The sequence below is a fragment of the Castor canadensis genome, chromosome 1 (genome assembly GCF_047511655.1).
Source record: "Castor canadensis chromosome 1, mCasCan1.hap1v2, whole genome shotgun sequence".
Taxonomy (NCBI): Eukaryota; Metazoa; Chordata; class Mammalia; order Rodentia; family Castoridae; genus Castor; species Castor canadensis.
In genome coordinates, this window is record NC_133386.1 from 10,147,849 (window position 1) to 10,167,485 (window position 19,637).

At 36.8% G+C, this 19,637-nt stretch overlaps 1 protein-coding gene across 11 annotated transcripts in view; it reads right to left on the reverse strand.

The window, feature by feature from the left end:
* The window catches only part of Arid1b (AT-rich interaction domain 1B), a 404,160-nt gene that overhangs the window by 122,314 nt on the left and 262,209 nt on the right, over nt 1–19,637 (reverse strand). For all 11 annotated transcript variants that reach the window (XM_074071680.1, XM_074071697.1, XM_074071715.1 and 8 more), the window contains one exon: nt 4,516–4,759. In XM_074071680.1, the coding sequence (XP_073927781.1) occupies nt 4,516–4,759 (244 nt within the window). The remainder of the gene's footprint in view (nt 1–4,515; nt 4,760–19,637) is intronic.

Below are 19,637 nucleotides of genomic sequence, written 5' to 3' on the forward strand. Positions count from 1 at the left end.
ATCAGAGGAAGCAGGGGAGAGAAAGCAAGCAAAAGGCCTATGCATAGTAAATAAATAAAAATTCCAACAAAACGTTCTAAAAGCAGTAGTTTAAGAATCATGCCTTGAGAAACTATCCCATTCCCACATGACATTTCCATGTAACTGATACAGACTTAGAGCCAAGTGAAAGGAGACTATACATTATCTTAGCAGCTAATGGCCAGTCAACAATATCTAAACATAAGGACTAGCAATGGGAAAGGAAGGAGGTAAATGGGCCTAATTATTCCCTAACAGAAGGTATATTTGTATTTACTTAAAAGTAAATAAAAAATGAAAACAAATACTAAGTTTCTGATTGACTCCAAAGTGTGATTTATTACCTATGACCAAATTTACACAAACACATGACATAATATATGTTGAAAAACTCTATTTATTTAATTATTCCCAGAGAACAAGGATATATTAATTTTAAAAAGAAGGGGGTGAATGTAGGTTAGGTGCAAGGAAAGGAAATAGAGACCAGTACATTTATTTCAATAAAAATCTGTCATGATATATATTTTGAGACAGGGTTTTGCTAAATACCCAGCCTGGTCTTGAACCTGCAATCCTCCTGCCTCAGCCTCCCAAGATAACAAGTGTATACCACCATGAGAAATAATCTGTCAAGATTTTTACAGAGATTTCATTAAAATAGCACCATATAAAATTTAATGAACATCTAGCAAAAAATTAGGTTTGAGGCTGAGGAATATAGTCCAGTGGTAGAGTGCTTGCTTAGCAAGCTTGAGGTCCTGGATTTGATCTCCAGCATAGGGCAGGGGGATAGGGTAGCAGGGGATGAGGAAATCACAGTTGAACACCCCTGGCTTAGCTGGGGGAAAAGAGAAAGAGAAGAACCAAGTCAAACCTGGGATACAAGTCCTGGTCTACTTCCTAAATTGTCTAAGTCAAGGCTGCTGAGAGCTTCCTGGGTCCTTTGTATGAATAAGAAAAGGGTGCCCTTTCCCAAAGAAAAGAGGATGAATGTTAACCAGCTTTCCCTGGGACCCATGTCTTATGCAAGCAGCAATCTGAATGTGTGGCCACCCTGGCTAGGGCCACTAGGAAGGGAGCACTGTTCACATTTAGCTGATTTTGTCTTTATAGGCAAAAACAAAACAAAAAAACCAAACCCCAAAAACAAACAAAACAAAAAAACAACAAAATTCCCCAAAATAAAAAACAAGAAATAACCCAGGATTCTGGAATGCTAGTGTGCCTGCCCACCACAGAGAAATCAACTTGGGTATGATCTGAGTCAGCACAGGTGAACTATAGCTTAGATTTCTATGTGCAGAGAAAATAGCAAAATTTCAATGATTTTCTGGGATACAGTTGCTTTCTGGTCTTTTTCTCACTTTCTCAGTTCCAACTGCCAAGAAGAGCAACTGTGGACCTGTTTTCTAGTTAGAAGAAAAATGGTTTCTACTTTGTGAAAAGACATTATGCTTCTTTATGGCTAGCTTTGTTTTTGTTTGTTACAGTATTCTCAATTACATGAACAGTGCCTCTAGTCCTGTGGCCAGCTCTAGAAGTCCTCTAGAAAAACGTCAGTAAACACAGCAAACCATCACTGGACACCTCACAGACATGTTTGCCAAATGATACATGAATACCACTGGATGAGGAATCACAAGACTTGTTGCCAAAACTCACAGAATGACTCTGGACAATAATTACAGAGAAGTTTCTAGGTCTCAGTCTGGAGAGATAACAATAACTGTACTGGCAACAATAATCCACACTCACTTGAATGCTCACTATATACCTATCTTACATGTTGCAACATAGCTGATCTTTATAGAGCTTTATGAAATGGGCTTACTATCTTTACAGATGCACAACGAGGTTTAGAAGCTTCCTCAAAGTTATACAGTTAGGTTAGTGGCTCTAAAATGAAGAGAAGGGATCAGATGCTCACTATAATTCCATTTGGGAAAAAAGTTAACAAATGCTGAAACTGCTTATCAGTTTTTTTAAAAGGTTACTCTTCTCAGAATAACACTAATAAGAAATTCTCTATTTGTCATGTTATATAATTTATACTGCATATCGTCATGCTCAGAAAAGACAGTTTACTTCAAGAATATACCACTAAAAAAGGTAGGGCTTTTTACTGCCTACTTTTTTCCCTTTCCTGTCACTGAAGAGCCTGATAAAGAACCACACAGAAGCTAGCAGTGAAGCCAACTTGGAACAGCACATCTTATCCTTTCCACATTTCCCGGACAGCTAGAAGGGTTGTTTTTGTTTTGGTTTTGTGGTCTTGTACAGGCTATGCTAGTGTTTCACCACTGAGCTGCATCACCCAGTGTTGGGTTTTTGAGACAACATCTCATTATGTGACTCAGACGGGTCTTGAGCACTCTATGAAGACCAGTCTGGCCTCAATCTCATAATTCTCCTGCCTCAGTTTTTGAGTGCTGGGATTACAGGTGCATGCCACCACAATGAGCTGAAAGCTTTCTATTAAAGAAAGAAGCTGGCAGAGAGAAATTCTATATAAGCCTTTGTCTTCCCTTCTGTGCCTACACCTGTTGTTTCTGGGAAGGACTGATGGCATTTGTTCCAGGGAGTAATCCACTAACCAACTTTTACTCTCCAAAAAATACAACTGGTAGCACTGGTTTTTGCTACCAATTAAATCTGAATTATCTCCTCTGCACTGCTTGATATAACTTAATGCCCAATCATTCAGGGTCATGTGTCCTAAGTGAGCTTTTTTGGTAGGCTATATATTCTGCAGCCCATCACAACCCAATCAATGAAAACAAATCTCTATTTGGAATGATAAACATATTTTCAACTATCCACTCCAGGGGTTTAAAGTTAAAAACTACAATGTCTTTATACTTTAGAAAAGTTGTGTTGAGGTTATTAAAGTCCTTATGATCCAATTCAGAAGGAATATCAGCTCTTCTTCATAGAATGGAATATTTTATGTAAAACTTTCCAGCACATAGGTAGGTATGCCATCTGAACACTAAGAATTGCCTTCTGAGTAGGAGTAGTCACAGCATTTAACACTGCTAAGAACAAGTAAAACTAGGTTTTATTATAATCACTATGAGAACAAACAAATATATTTAAAAGAAAGGTACCATCAAATGTACTAAAACTACAGCTATTATTTAAAGAAAAAAAGAAAAACAAGCAAACAAACCCACAAGAAAACTATAGCTATATCCAAATTACAAAAGAATCTTAGAAAAGTTACGTAAAAGAAGCAAGAGGTAGCACATTGTACACAGTGTGACTGAATATTTTCTCATTTACCTAGGACCTTCTTAGTTTATTCATGTTGTCCTACTGTAATTCTTAACAGCATTCCTTTACATGCTCCAGTGTACCTCGGTTTGGGCATAATACTCTATAGTCATCCTAAATGGGATACAGGTCTAAATAAACTAATGAAATACACTCTACATTTATAAAACAATTCTAAAAAGACAAAAATAAGAAAAAAGTGATAAAAAAACATACAGAGAACAGATTAGAAAGGAACATACAAGTAGATATAACAGCATCAGTAATACTTCAAGTCTTAAACCAGATGGGGGATTCATGAGTATTCATTTGATAGTTGTACTTCATATTTTGCATGCTACCTAAGTAAGCTCATATAATATTCCACAATATAAACATTTATATTTTTGTAAATATAACTAAAATATTTATACAAATATTTCAATAAATATTTCATAATAAACATTTTATAAAAATATAAAGGTAAAATGTTAAAAGAGAAAGAATAAATTATGAGGAAACTTATTAGCAAATCAATGTCCATTCTGACAGGTTAGTAGAAGTGCTTTCTGGCACTGTATTATGTTAGCAAAAGTTGCAATGAAAAAAAATTACATATAGTTTAGTGATACAGGAAAGCTAATTACTTGGTGGGGGTTCTAAATGGATGACATTTAGTAGGAAAAAGCTGGATGAGAACGAAGCAACTGAAAAATAACCTTAAGAACATCAAAAAAGGAAGAGGATAGAGCAGATGTAGGACAAATGAAAAACTGAACACACGAGTTAACTGGAACATGAGTTTGTGCCAGCAGAGGCATTTGTGTGATCAGAGGCACTGATCAGTGAAGAATGTGATCAGATAGGGTCAAGAATGCTTAGAAAAAAACTACGCTGGTAGATCGGGACTAGACCACAAAATAAGCCAATACCAGTCAACAAACTGTACTTATCAACAAAGGATCTTCTTTAACAGAGTCATTACAAAACATAACTAAGAGAAGAAACAGTGTTTTGTTTCCGGAAAACTGAAAAATGTCAAAGCAGGTGGTCATTTTATTAAATGGCTGGTTAAAGTAGGATGCTCTTCAGTGAGAATGCATTTATGCTCCTAACAAGTGGCCCTATCAGCAGGTTTTTAAACAGTAAAACAAAGTAATGGAATGCAAGCAGTATAGACAAAGGCCAGATCTGTCTTCAGCATAGACACAGGAGAATAATGACTAAGAAGGCGAATACCTGGAATACTTGCAGGAGAGATTGGGCCAGATCGTGACTGGTTGCTTCCTACAGGAGAGCCAACAGGAGAAGGTGATGGGCCTCCTGGGATGCTGGAGAGATGGGGCGATGCATGTGGAGAGAAAGGTGACTGAGCTGGGTTGCTCTGATCCCCCTGGCTGCTTGTGGACCCAGAGGCACTAACTGCTGAGCTCAAAGTTGCTTCTGTTCCTGTGGGGAGGTCATCAATGGAGCCAGACAGGTCCTAAGAAAAGAAAGAAAAATCACAAATTCACTAAGTAATACATATTTGGACCAACATCCACTCAAAACAGTATTTGAAACTTTCAGAGAAAGTTTTCGTGAATAATGCCCAAGATTCATACGATGAACTTGTAAGATCTGGCATGTCCTAAAAAATGAGGAAAGTTGCAGTTCTCGTTCATAAAGTCATCCTTGTAGTTTTCCTTTCTGCTGCCAGCACTGAGCCAGTTAGACCTGTTTACAGTGCTGTTCCAAGCAGCACTCGGCAGGATTATTACCACAGGAATAGAAGGCTGGTCCTACATGAAGACATCAATAAACTGAGCAACTACATGCTTCAGTCCCTTTATTTGGAATTCAACACTGGCAGACTGAATTTCAGACTAGGACATTATAATCTAATAATGGTCAGAATTTTACCTAATGTTGTGGTGAGAAATTCTTGCATTTTAAATAATTGCAAAGTGCCATTACAATGAAATAATGATATTTTATTTTTATAATACTGTGGAAATAAATCACTTTGAAGTCATGTTGGCAGAAATAAGTCCTTTGTATAATAATTTTGCACAGTTATTAACACCTCCACTTGAAGGATTCACAAAACTGAAATTCAAAGTTACTGCTGAAGGTCACACTGGTGGGGGCAGAATGCAAGTATTAAAAAAATAAAATAAAGGGAAGATGAGAAAGAGAAAGGAGAAAATGGTTTTTGGCACCCTCACCAGAATGTGTGGTGGACAAAGACAATGTTGACCCCTTCACTGCTGTGCCTCATGGACTAGAATGGGCACTGTCACCAGCAGATGCTCAGTAATGACTTGGGATCTCCAGTTATGCAAAATCCCAACATGATTCTCATGCTGACTGAGTTCTAAAGATTAAGTTGCAATATAAAAAAATACTTACCCTGGTAATTTAGGACTAAGTAGTGCAGAACGAAATGAGAAATATCTGGCTATACTACTGCCTACAAGGCAGATTCAATCCTATAGACATCCTCTGTGGACTCCACTTTATTAATGTTTAACTTCACTTGTTATGGAGTTTTTTGAAACTAGAGCTTTTCAAAACTGAGACAGAAGGGAAGTCCTTCAGGTTCTAAGATTAAAGCTAGCCTAGAGAGAATGAAAGGGGTTAGGTAAAACAGAGCTGGTCACGGACCTTCAGGGTGCCCCAAAATGTCAAAAAACAAACTCAGGCTTTATTCTCCTCATCCCCTGGAAAGTAAATAGTCTACTGACCATCTATTATAATTAAATGGAAAATTATTAATGATAAAAATATACATTCTAAAATACAGCTGATGTGAACCTCACGAAAAGAAGAATGTTATAGAAAAAAATGTCTTGTGTTATAAGAATACATCTTTCTAACTAAAATAAAGGAGTTATCTTCAATGTCAAATAACTGCGCCTATGAAAAACAATACAATGGCAGTAGGGTAGACTGAAAGGAAAAAGTATTATTATCAAATTTGTAAAATATAATGAGGTAAATTGAAATGGGATTTTTTAGAATTCAGGGATAAAACACAAATATTTCTGCTCCGGTACCTGAAGATGCATGATTTTACACATATTTGGCTGGTAAAACTTCCTATACAACTTGATTATTGGTGTCAATGGTATTTCAGAATTAAATACAATGTATTCAGAATTAAATAACCTCCCTGTATTTCTTGCTTTGTGAAGCCAGATAGAAACACAGGAAGGTTACTAAGCTAGTAACATGCTACATGCCATGCAAAAAGAAGTCATACTTTAATGGTCAAGACAATCATCAGAATTCCTCAAAACAGAACTTAGTTAATAGATGTGTAACATGCACACATACTGATGTGCTCAAAGAGAAAGCAAGGCCCAATTTTGTCCTTTTCTCCATCCCTAGGTGCATGCTGACTTCTCACTATACACAGCCTTTGACTTGGGTAGGGTTGTGGGTGGGGAAGAGGGCTGGGCATCTGGAGTAATTCTTTCAGTGTCTGCCTCCCAGGAGAAGGGACAAGCCTGCAGTGGCCCTTCAAAGACAAGGCACTGTGTGTGGGCTGAACATGATCCTTGCTATGCTTTGCCCACAAGCTATACATTTTTAAATGTTTGAAAAAATTCTTGAATTTTAAATAATTGCGAAGTGCCATTATAATGAAATAATGATATTTTTACTTCCATGATATTGTGGAATATCTGAAATTGAAATGAAGACATCTACCATATTCCATTGGAATAAGCCATGTCCGTTCCTTAGGATGCCTGGGCTGCCCTGGGCAATGGCAGAACACAGTGGCTCAGACAGGACCACGTGGCCTACAATACTGGAAAGGAATGTTTACTGTCTGGCCTTGATAGCAAAAGTTTGCTGGCCCCAGACTCAAAGAACCATCCATACTAATGTCACCTCTATTGCCTTTGCCTTTTCATTGGGGGAGTCTTAATTAAGACAAGCCTCAACTGAACTGCACAAAGACCTCAGTGTATATGATGATTTGCACAAACTTTACTAAGAACAGAAACTAACCCCATTACTACACTGAGCTAATGTCAGCTGTAGGTTTTAACTTTTTAAAAGTGTTCTTATCACCTAGGTAGCTTTCCGTGAGAATGGGCGGTGGCCTCCATTAGTTAGGTGCTTCAATAACACCTAACTAGTGGGGAATCTGAGGAAATAAGGGCCAATCAGACAAGACTCCCAAGAGGAAAAATATTTCCCACGTCTCTTTAGAGAAAACATGGTAGATGGCTAGATACATAACCATTTTTCTATTACATTCCATATGGAGTTAAACACAGAAAAAGACACTGCAGATTCAGTTTTTAAGAAACCATCAATTGTAGCTAAATAATTTAAAGCAAATCTTTCTTCATAAAAAGCAAAATGTTACTTTGAAATTTTTGTAATTCTCTGCATGACCTACAAATTCCTTCCCCGTCCTCCCTTAAAATTCCATGTTATGGTTGAGAAAATGACACAGATGGGTGTTAAGAGAGCCTCATTCAAGCTGCAAAGGCATCAAAAACATTTCTGTTATTCAACAAGCTGATCAAGGAAATATCAAGAGAAAAATATAAAAACAGTGGCTTTCTTCGTGTTCACATGTCATGAGAATTTCAGTGCGGACTAGACCTTGGTATAACGCAAGAGTAATAAAAGATATAATTTTTATATTACTGTTGTACACACATAATTTTTATATGTAAATTATATGGAAATATTCCCACCTGCAGGTACTTGGGGTATGTATATGTAGGGCTATCTTAAAACAGGCTAATGAAAGTGCAACAGTGGTTTAAGCATTCAGCCTCGTGAACAAAGAAGCTCTGTAACTAACACTCCCCTAGAGGACAACTTACTCAGCAGGGCACCAACTCTCTTCTTTTATCAGATCTATGATGCCTGTAAAGAACAGAGAGGCTCACTGCATCTCATTCCAGCAGAGACACCTTCAAGCTACAGTGCTTCCATTTATCTTGCTGGGAAGCTGGCAGATAGGGGACTGCAGGGAGGTCTCTTGGGGGCTGCAGCCCTTGGCCCCACAGCATTCCTTAAATCCTACCCTTTTTTAATGGAGTGAAGGGTGAGGCAATGATTTCATAGGCTCATGCATACCATAGTTAAAGTCAATCTTTCGCTATTATAATTTGCTTTGGTGAAATTCTACTATAGAATTGAATTTTCAATATCTGACATCACTCAGAATACCGAACACTTCCCAACACAACAAAAATAATGTAGCTCTGGTCAATTTATCATTTAAAAAACGCAACTCTAAAACATCTACAAAGCTTGTTTTACTTTAAAACATATTTTAAATGAAAGTTCTCTGCAAAGACTTTATCTCTGTAGTTATCACCCCTCTCTGTCCATTTAAAATTTTCATTCTAGCCCAGGTGGCAAGTAAAGAGGTTAAACTTGGCACAGAATGAAATACCGCCAGAGAGCAGTAGTAATCTTATCAGACACCAACAAGAGAAACATAAATTAGCATACAGCACAATGATATTTCTGATTCAACGTGGTGGGGTGGGGCTGGGAAGGACAGTGACAGAGAGAAGATATAGACACACTCCACAAAGAAGGCATGGGAAGAATATTTAAAGATCTACACATAAATAAAACAGACATACAACATTAGGTATATATCTCATGACAACATATCGCACATGAACCTCCCTGAAAATATTTTACATTAATACAATTATGACTCACTACATCAAAAGACATTATTGGCTTTGGTGGAACTCAATTTAGCATAACTTAGCCTACTAAAGGACAAATTCAGTCAATCCCATTTTTACTGTCTTCAAGTGGGAATAAGTCAGAAAATTGTGCTCTCTTGCTTAAGTTGTTTTTAAAAAATCAAATATACTTCCAAACACTCTAAGTCATGGTGTACAATTTGTTGATGATGTAGATCAATGCTGATGGCGAGTTGCCTTGGGCTGCACCCATTTGGGCATCTCTTGCTTGGAGTAGAGCAGGGGGGATAAACACCAAGTAAGAACTAGAGAAGAGATTTCAATCCATGCAATAAGCACAAGTTTCTTGTTTCAGATTTTAATAGTGATTTCTCATGGTGACTTCCTAGGGGTTTAAATCATAGGTTAAAAAGTCCAGTTTGGAGTTCTTCAAAAAGTCTCTTAGTGATCTTCAAAAGCAGAAAAGAGTTTATGCTCCTTTTTAGAATGGTTAAGCATGAAAGGTAAGTGTGTATTTCTTCAAGTAGACCCAGAACTTTCTTAAGGAGAGTGACTGTCAGGTATATGGCAGAGAAAAGAAATTTGACTGTTCACAGGCAAATTTTAGAACTTATAATTTTAAGTTCTACAGTGAAATACAGCTGTAAACACTACACGAATTAATTCAGCACATGCAAATATTTTTATTTTAAATTATTTAGTGCAAAAGCTCTACTAAAAACTACTGATCCAGCTATTAAAATTTATCAATAAAAGTCCTGTTTCAATCAACATCCTGGGAGGTCATGTATCCAGCCTCATTAGCTTCTTAGTTCTTTCAAAATGTACAGTAAAATGACTTTGTATCTTCCACCTTATTTTGGAACTATTGTTTTAGAAACTTGATACCTTGAACTTGGTATTAGAATTGCATTAATAATATCACTGACACACAAGAGGAGAATCCTTACAGTGACTGTTTAATTTTCAAATTTCTAAGCTTCTTCTCAAATGCATGCTGTAATTCTTTATTTCATGATATTTACAGAAGTCCCTGCTGTTCTCATTTGTCCAGACAGCAAATGAGTCAAAAACTTAGACTTCCTGTCTAAATGAGAAAAATACAAAGACACCAGAAAGACAAAAGTTCACAAAGAAAATCCTTCCAACCACTAATTTTTAGCCCTTAAAACCAGACTTCCAAGTTATACACATCTTTTTAAACATGCCCAAATATTTATCCCTTCATTATATGTGACAATATATATAATGCATAGCTGTAAGATGTGTGAGGTCAACTAGGAAAAAAAGTTTAATTTAAAACCTAAAAGTTTAAACTTTAAAAGTTTAATTTTAAAACAGTCACAAGTTCCACAAATGACTGAAAACAAAGCACAATACAAGAAAAATTTATGTGGCAAAATTCATGTTAAGAGACATGAGAGGTAGTTAAGAACCACTTTTTGCAAAATGACTTTTTCCTGATTCATCTGCATTCCTTCTCAAGCAAAGATTCCACATGGGTAATTCTCATTTTAAGGGAACAGTTACAGAACAATCAACTAAACTGACATGATGAAAAAACAGGATCCACAGTTAAGCACACTATTATACATAAATATTATCATGATGGCTATATATCCTTTTTTGTTTTTTTTTTGAATTAACACCTAAGTAAAAGCTATCCTCAAAGGTCTTTGGGTGAAACTCTTGGTATGAAGTGTGCTGCAGTCTAAATTCAGAGTTGGTATCAAGGTAAGTATGAAATATGCATCATGATGAGATTTTTTTTTTCCATTGCATGGGCCTTGGGGGGGTTCCTAAAATATTCTCTGTTTTTGATCTCTGCCAGGGAGATGCTCTGCTCTTTCACTACTAACAACAATTTCCAGAAGCTGTGTAGACTAGAAAGAATAACAAAGAGACCTTTTAACACAGCATGGGGAGTACTGACCATAAAAATAACTAGATAAGAAAGTGTATATATTGCTTTGGTTATATGGAATTTGGAATGAACCTTCATCTGGAAATAACACTGCCCTTCTTGGTTAAGACTTCCAGGACTAGTCTTACAAATAAAAGCAACGAGAACACGATAATGTTGATTTTAGCAAGGACTCACTACTATGATTTAGCACTTCTGAGATATTATGTGTATTTCCTTACATGGGTAAATTATAGCATCTTGTTAGGTGCAGCTCACTGTTCCTACAAGTCAAAATATTCACTTGATTCCATAGTCCAACATAGACAAAGGTTAAGACCTTTCCTCCTAACAAAGTCTAAGCCAGTGCAGAAAAACTGAAAGATTCATGTGTTAATAAGTGCTGCTCATTAATTACTCCAAGAACAATGGCATTTTAAATACAAATTATAGCATCTTGATGAAATTAAAGCTGTGTAACAAAGTGAGACTGTGGAATAACTCAGGGAAAGTCACCTTTAGGCACGCATGCCCCATCTAAGGTATGTACCTGGGGCTGTGGGGTGAGGGAAAGGACAAAGGCAGTTTACACATGTGGATGACATTTCATACTTCAGTTGGTTGGTGCTATGTGGGCTTGTACACGTAAAATGTCCTTCTGTCATGGAGTCTCAATGAAGAGACATGGTAAAAATGCAGAAAATTCTATGGTAAAGGGCTGAGTCAGTAAGTATTACAGCATACAGAATGGTGTGTCTTCCACAAGGGCACTTCTGGGGGCTGTTGTGGGAGACAGGCAAGGCTGTGAGGGAAGGGCGCTCTCTTGCAGCCCTGGGAAGGATGGCACCTGAGACTGGGAGGTAGATCACCATGTTTACTGAGGGTGCAGCTAGCCAAAAAACAGTCTGAAGAGGATGAGGCTCAAGTGCAAAGCCAGGCATCAGGGACTGACCTCACCTATGCTGTGCCAAGCAATATAGGAATACATCCAGAAGATGGACCTCTTTAATGTTCTCATAGAAGATGGAAAAGAGTGTAGTAGGGTGCCAAATAAGAAATGTCAAACCACTTTAAGAAAAACAAAAACAAAAACATATCCTCAAGTATTTATTCACTTTGAATAATCAAAACTGCAGATATCATTCAAGAATATGAAAAAAAAGTTTAAAAAAATCTGTACTTTTAGCATTACATGAAGTTAAATAAGGAAACAACAATGTGCATAATTGGGATTAAGTGAAAGGAATCTAGCTAAACAGCAGTGTGCTTTCTAGATTTCAATAATTTCTTGAGTCTATACAGCTATCTTTTCATTCCAGTTCTATGTAAGAATCAATGGACAAAATGAGTTGAAAATTTCAAAACAGCACAAAAATATCTAAACACTAACTATGAGTAATACGTAAGCCTTTAACAGATTATATTCTTTAATTATCTATTCTACTCTAAAATCAATGAGGCCTCCTGAGGAATTTGGTGCAAAGGGGAATCACCTAGCGACACTAAGGAGGAGGGATATGGGCTTATGGGTTGACGCTTTACAAACAGGTTGCCAGGTATGAACTCATAAATATTAATGACCCATGTGCTCTGAAAGGAAAGTGACAAACTAACAAGATCGGCAAATATAAAAGACTTAGACTGATTCCAGATTTTATCTTTGAAAGCATATCATAAATCTTCAGAAAAGAAAAGCCACCAAAACCGTCTCTTGCATTTCTTATAGTAAAAAATTTTACTATCTTAGAAGTTCAATGCTAAGCACATAGAAACTCTGAAAACAAAAAGGCATGAGCCTTCAGGAGACATTTATTTCTTCAGCAGTACAGTAGGCAAATTATTTAAAACAGTAAGACATATAGGAATTGCAAACAAATTAGCAACTTAGGAAAATAACATGAAAACACACAACATACAAATCATACTGAGTCCATATGGGAAAAAGGGAAGTTTTGTTTCTAGAAAAACACTAACATTTGGTTATTGCTATTTTCCCCATTCACTTGAACCATACGAACATACTATTTTTCTACATATTTCCCTGGAATTTAAAAAAACTTTTTACTTTGAGATGACTTCAGACACACCAAAAATGGTAGACACAGTACAACACCTTCACCTAGCTTCCTTCACATTAACACTTTACATAGCCACAGTACATATAGCCAAACCATGAAACTAACACTAGTATAACATTATTCACTAAACTATGGACTTAGTTCACATTCTACTAGTTTTTCCATCAATGTCCTCCTTCTGTTCTAGGGTCCAATCCAGGAAACTATGTTACAATGACTTGCCATGTCATCTTAGTCTCCTCCAATTCACAGCAGTTTCTCACTTATTCCCTGGTTTTCACCATCTTGACATATTTGAAGTGTACTCATACATTATTTTGTTAGAATGTCCTTCAATTTGCCATTGTTCAGTGTCTTCTCAAAACTAAACTGGGAATAGAGCTTTTTGGGAGGAATATGACAGATGTGAAGTACCCCTCACATCTCATCACCTCAGGAACTATGATATCAACATGACGTATCACTGGTGATGTGAAACTGACCATTTGGCTAAGGTGGTATGGGCCAGGTCCTTGCTGTATTTTATTCATGCAGGAGTCTCCACATCTAGCCCCCACATAAGGGAAGGGAGTGAAGCTCTGCCTCCTGAGAAAGAATACCTCACAACTTATGGCACTACATTGACCCTACACAGGTACAAATAACTGGGGGAATATATCTGAAGTTATGAAAGTATCCTTTTTCTTTTTAAAAGTTTTGCTGGTTGGTTTTTCATTGATCGGTGGATTTTGCCTATAGCAATTATTATTACTCTGGTATTTTAATGCTGATTTTCTATTTCCATCATTCCTTCTAAATAAGGAATTTGTGTGTAAAGGTGAGACTTCCCTTTCTTTTTTTTTTATGTCAAGATAATTATTTCTCATAGACAAGGGTTCTTTTTTGTGCTTGAGTTCCTTTATAATATAGTTAGATAAAATTCTTGGCAACACTAGATAATAGTGATACTTCAAACTGAGATGTCATGATTACAAAACACTGGAGAGAGAAAAAACCATGCTTTATACTACTGCATACACAGGGCCAAACATATAAATTAGCATAACCACATAAGACAACAATTTGTCAGCACCTCACTAAGCTAAAGATGAATTTACTCCTAGGTTTATACTCTGGTATGTGTACATAAGGAGATTTCTATAAGCACAGAAGATCATTCCCGTATTGTAACAGCCAAAAACTGGAGACACTTTAATTTTCCAGCAAGATAAACTACATAAATTGAGACATATTCAGAAAGTGGAATGTTACATATCATGGAGGTTGAAGAAGTTAGAGCTAAAAATATTAACGCAAGTCTCACAATACAGCCATCTGTCACTAACAGCAGAGGAGGTGGAAGAGAGGAGTGGGCATGACAGTGGACACTAAAAGCTAAGAGCAGGTAGTAAGCACAGAGCAGAATAAACAGTGGGGTGGGGAGGAGCACAGAGGTGGAGTAATTTCATGGTCCTCACCACCCAAAGGGCAGCCCAGAATGTTAGCAGGGCAGCTAAGGCTCTCAATCACCTAGCTACTGGATGAAGCTCCACTTCCTCAAGAGCCCTCCACAATTAATAGAAAAGCCTTTCTTGACCTCTACAACACTTGAGTGAGGTGAACAGCACTGTCCCCCATGACCCTGGCCATCTCCTATAGAACTCCTCTTATGGAGCATCAAAGAACTGTCTGCAGGTGTCATAGTGCACACTCTGGGTTAAGACTACCTACATTCAGATCCCAGCTTTGCTCCTTACTAATTCCTTGATGGTAGGCCAAGTAACTTTTCTATACTTCACTTTCCTCATCTATAAAATGGGAGAGAGATCAGAGGCAAGTAAAGGATGAGTGCTGTAAGACCTCAGTCCACATTTGCTCCACCACTGACTTTAAGGACAGAGTGCAGGTTCTGTGCAATGAGCTGCACAGATAACTAGATTATCTCTCCCCATTTTTTTCTCTTCTCTTTACTGCCTCTCCCTCTTCCCTTCTTCTCCTTCACTTCCTCTGCTCTCTCTCCCTTTCCTCCCAATTCCCCGACCTCCTCCCACACGGAACAGTCTATTATACCAACTTTATGCTTTACTCCATCCTTCCTATCCCTCAGAAATCCCTGACAATAGCACTTTAACACACATTAGGGACTTAATACCCTATAATCTCCACACCTCACATCCCTTACTCCTCACACCATCCCCCTTTCTGTTCCCTCCTCTAGGATCATCTTTTTACACACCTAAGTATCTATTTCTAGCCAAACAACCATTACCCTACTCCCCCCCAAAAAATTCCTACTGCTTACAGATAATATCACCAAGGGGCTCTCAATACATTATGTAAATAACTTGTCTGGCATTGAATCAGTGAATTTAATATTGCTAATTTATATGTCCAGGTCAGGGAACAGAAATAGCAACATCCACCTAATGACTAAGCCAGTCACAGCACAGTAATTAAGTCAAGAGAAAGATAACAGGTGATTAAAACCCCAAGTAGTCAAATCAATAACACAGGAGAACGACACATTACAGAAACATTGGGAAAAGAAGGCCAGGGAATAAAACCCCTCAAAAGACTAACAATTTAATAGAGGATTCAGTAGAAAATGAATACTCAGTTGTTGATCCCGGTAGATAAGTATGTCTAATGAACCCCATGAGGTCTGTAAAGACATGCTCAAAGTTGAGCTCAAAAGTGAGTTCATAGAAATACTCATGGAGGGGATTCAAGAGAGCTTTAAAAGAACATACAAAAACAACTGAAAAAATATTAAGACAACACAAATAAAAAACTTGAGAACACACGGAACAATTAAACGAACTCAAGGGAGGACTTCAACAAACTCCAAAATGAAACTAAGGAGATTATTAAAAAAGAGATAAATGAAATAAGAAGACAAAACAAGATATGGAAGAGGAGTTTAACAAAGATATGGAAAACTTAAAAAAAAAAAAAAGAAGAACCCAAAAGAAATCCTGGAACTAAAAAAAAAACTCCTTAAATCAAACAAAAAAAATACAGTTAAAAGTCACTCCAGCAGACTATAGCAAATGGAAGACAGAACTTCAGGGCTCAAAGACAAAATAGATATCAAAGAAAAAAAACCAGAAGAATCTTTAGATAAAAGACTCAAGAGCTACTAAAGGAATATGCAAAAACTCAGCAATTCCATTAAAGACCAAACCTGTGAATCATGGGCACTGAAGAAGGGGAAGAGGTGCAAGTCAAAGGCATACATAATATATTCAATAAAATAATAACAGAAAATTTCCCAAATCTTGAGAAAGAGATGCCCATTCAGGTACAGGAAGACTCCATAACACCAAACAGACATGACCAAAGTAGAACTTCTCTACGGCATATTACTGTTAAAACAACTAGCACAGAGAACAAGTAAAGAATAATGAAGGCTGTAAGAGAGAATACTCAAATAACATATAAAGGTAACATCAAAATAACAGATTTTTCAACAGAAACCTTAAAAGCAAGAAGGGCATGGAATGACATATTTTGAGCACTGAAAGAAAACAATTTTAGTCCTAGGATACTGTACCCAGCAAAGTTATCATTCAAAATTGATGGAGGAATAAGTTTTCTGTGAGAAACAGAAACTCAAACAATATATGGCCACCAAACCACCACTACAGAAGATTCTGAAAGGAATCCTACACAAAGAAGACAATAAGAACCATGACCATGACAGGACAGGAAATATTAAACCTCAAGAAAAGAACAGAGAAGTAATCAGAGGGTAGCACAGAACTGGCTGCAAACACACAAATCCTTAAACAACAAAAACAACTAAGTGGCAGGAATCACCACACATTTCTCAATATTAACACTGAATGTTAATGGACTCAACTACTCCCTGGAAAAGACACCGTTTGGGAAACTGGATTAAAAAGGAAGAGCCAACAATCTCTTGTTTATAAGAGACCCACCTTACTGACAAACCAACAATGTCTTAGGAAGAAAGAGTGGAATAAGGTTTACCAAGCTAATGGTCCCTGAAAACAGCCAGAAGTAGCAACACTTATATCAGATAAAGTGGGCTTCAAACTTAAATTACTCAGAAGAGACAAAGAAGGACACTTCATACTAATAAAAGGAACAATAAATACATCAAGCAGAAATAACAATTGTCAACTTATATAAGCCCAATGCAGTGCATCCAAGTTCATTACATATACACTAATGGACTTGAAAAATCACAGAAAGACCCTAACACAGTGGTAGTGGGAGACTTTAATACTCCTTTATCCCCAATAGATAGGTCATCTAGACAATAAAGAAATTCTAGAATTGAAAGACACCATAGATCTAATGAACCTGACAGATGTCTATAGAGTATTCCATCCAGCAACAGCACAGTATACATACTTCTCAGCAGCCCACGGGACCTTCTCCAAAATAGACCATATCCTAGGGCACAAAGCAAGTCTCAACAAATACAGTAAAACTGAAATAACACCCTGCATACTGTCTGACTTCAACACAATAAAACTAGAACTCAACAACAAGAGAAGCAGCAGAAAATACTCAAATAATTGGATGCTGAACAACATATTGCTCAACAATCAGTGGGTCAACGAAAGAAATCAAAAAGTTTCTGGAATTTAGTGAAAATGAAAACACAACCTATTAGGACTTATGGGGCACAGCAAAGACAGTCCTGAGGGGAATGTTTATAGCCATGAATGCATATATTAAAAGGACAAGAAGATCTCAAATAAATGGCCTAAAGCTATGTCTCAAACTCCTAGGAAAAAAAGAACAAGCTAAACCCAAAACAAGTAGGAGAGAAATAATAAAAATAAGGGCAAGATCAACAAAATAGAGATCAAAAACAAAACTATTCAAAGAATCAAGGAAACAAAAACCTGGTACTTCGAAAAAATAAACAGGAATGACAAATCCCTGGCAAATCTGACTAAAATGAGGAGGGAAGAGACTCAAATGAATAAAATCAGAAAGAGAAAGGAGGAGATAACAACAAACACCAAAGAAATCCAGAGAATCATTAGGGACTAGTTTGAAAGCCTCTGTTGAAATAAATTGGAAAATCTAGAAGAAATGGACAAATTTATAGATACATGTGACTGTCCAAAATTGAACAGAGGGTATTAATCATCTAAACAGATCTATAAAATGCAATGAAATTGAAGCCAGTATTGCACTCACCCCAAAACTAGACAAGGACACAACAAAAAAAGAGAATTACAGGCTAATCTCTTTAGTGAACATAAGTGCAAAAATCCTCAATAAAATAATGGAAAATCGAATTCAACATTATGTCATAAAGATCATATACCATGACCCTAAAATCCTAGAGATGCAGGGATGGTTCAACATATGCAAACCATTAAATGCAATACAGCATATTAACAGAAGCAAAGACAAAAACCACTTGGTCATCTCAATAGATGCAGAAAAAGCCTTCAATAAAATTAAACATTTTTTCATGACAAAAGCTCTGATGAAACTAAGAATAAAAGGAATGTACTTCAACATAATAAAGGCTACATATGACAAACCCATAGCCAACATCATACTTAATGGGGAAAAACTGAAACCATTTCCCCTAAGGTCAGGAATGAGATAAGGGTGCCCGCTCTCCCCACTCCTATTCAACATAGTCTTAGATTTCTTAGTCAGAGCGAGAAGATAGGAAGTAGAAATAAAAGGAATACAAATAGGTAAGGAATAAGTCAAAACTACCCCTATTTGCAGACAAATTGATTTTATACCTATAAGACCCAAAAAAGTCCACCAAAAAAAAAATAAAGCTCCTAGACATTATAAACAGCTTCAGCAAAGTAGCAGTATACGAAATCAATTTACAAAAATCAGTAGCCTTTCTATCCAATGATGAACAGATTGAGAAGGAATATAGGGAAACAATTCCATTTATAATAGCCTCAAAAACAAAATCAAATACATAGGAAAAAAAACTAAACAAAGGATGTGAATGACCTCTATAAGGACAGCAATAAACCACTGAAGAAAGAAATCGAATAAGACAATAGAAGATAGAGAGATCTCCCATGCTCATGGATTGGTAGAATCAACATAGTAAAAATGGCTATACTACCAAAAGCAATCTACATGTTCAACACAATTCCCATCAAAATCCCAATGACGTTCATCACAGAGATTAAAAAATCAACCCTAAAGTTCATTTGGAAGCACAAAAGACCACAAATAGCCAAGGCAAAACTGAGCAAAAAGAGCAGTGCTGGAGCTATCACAATACCAGACTTCAAACTACACTACAGAGCCGTAGCAATAGAAACTGATTGGTACTGGCACAAAAACAGACATGAAGACCAGTGGAACGAATAGAAAACCCAGATATGAATCCATACAGCTACACCCATCTAATTTTTGACAAAAGTGCCAAAAACACACAATGGATTAAAGACAGCTTCTTCAACAAATGTTGCTGGAAAAACTGGGTATCTGCCTGCAGAAAACTGAAACTAGATCCATGTTTGTCACCCTGTACAAATATTGACTCAAAGTGAATCATGGGCCTTAATATAAAACCTGGAAACCTTGAAGCTAGTACAGGAAAGAGCAGGGAATACACTGGAAGCAACAGGCATAGGCAATGATTTCCTCAGTAAAACTCAGTTGGCTCAGCAACCAAGAGAAAGGATCGAAAAATAGGACTACATGGAATTAAAAAGTTTCTGCACAATGAAAGAAATGATTTCAAAATTG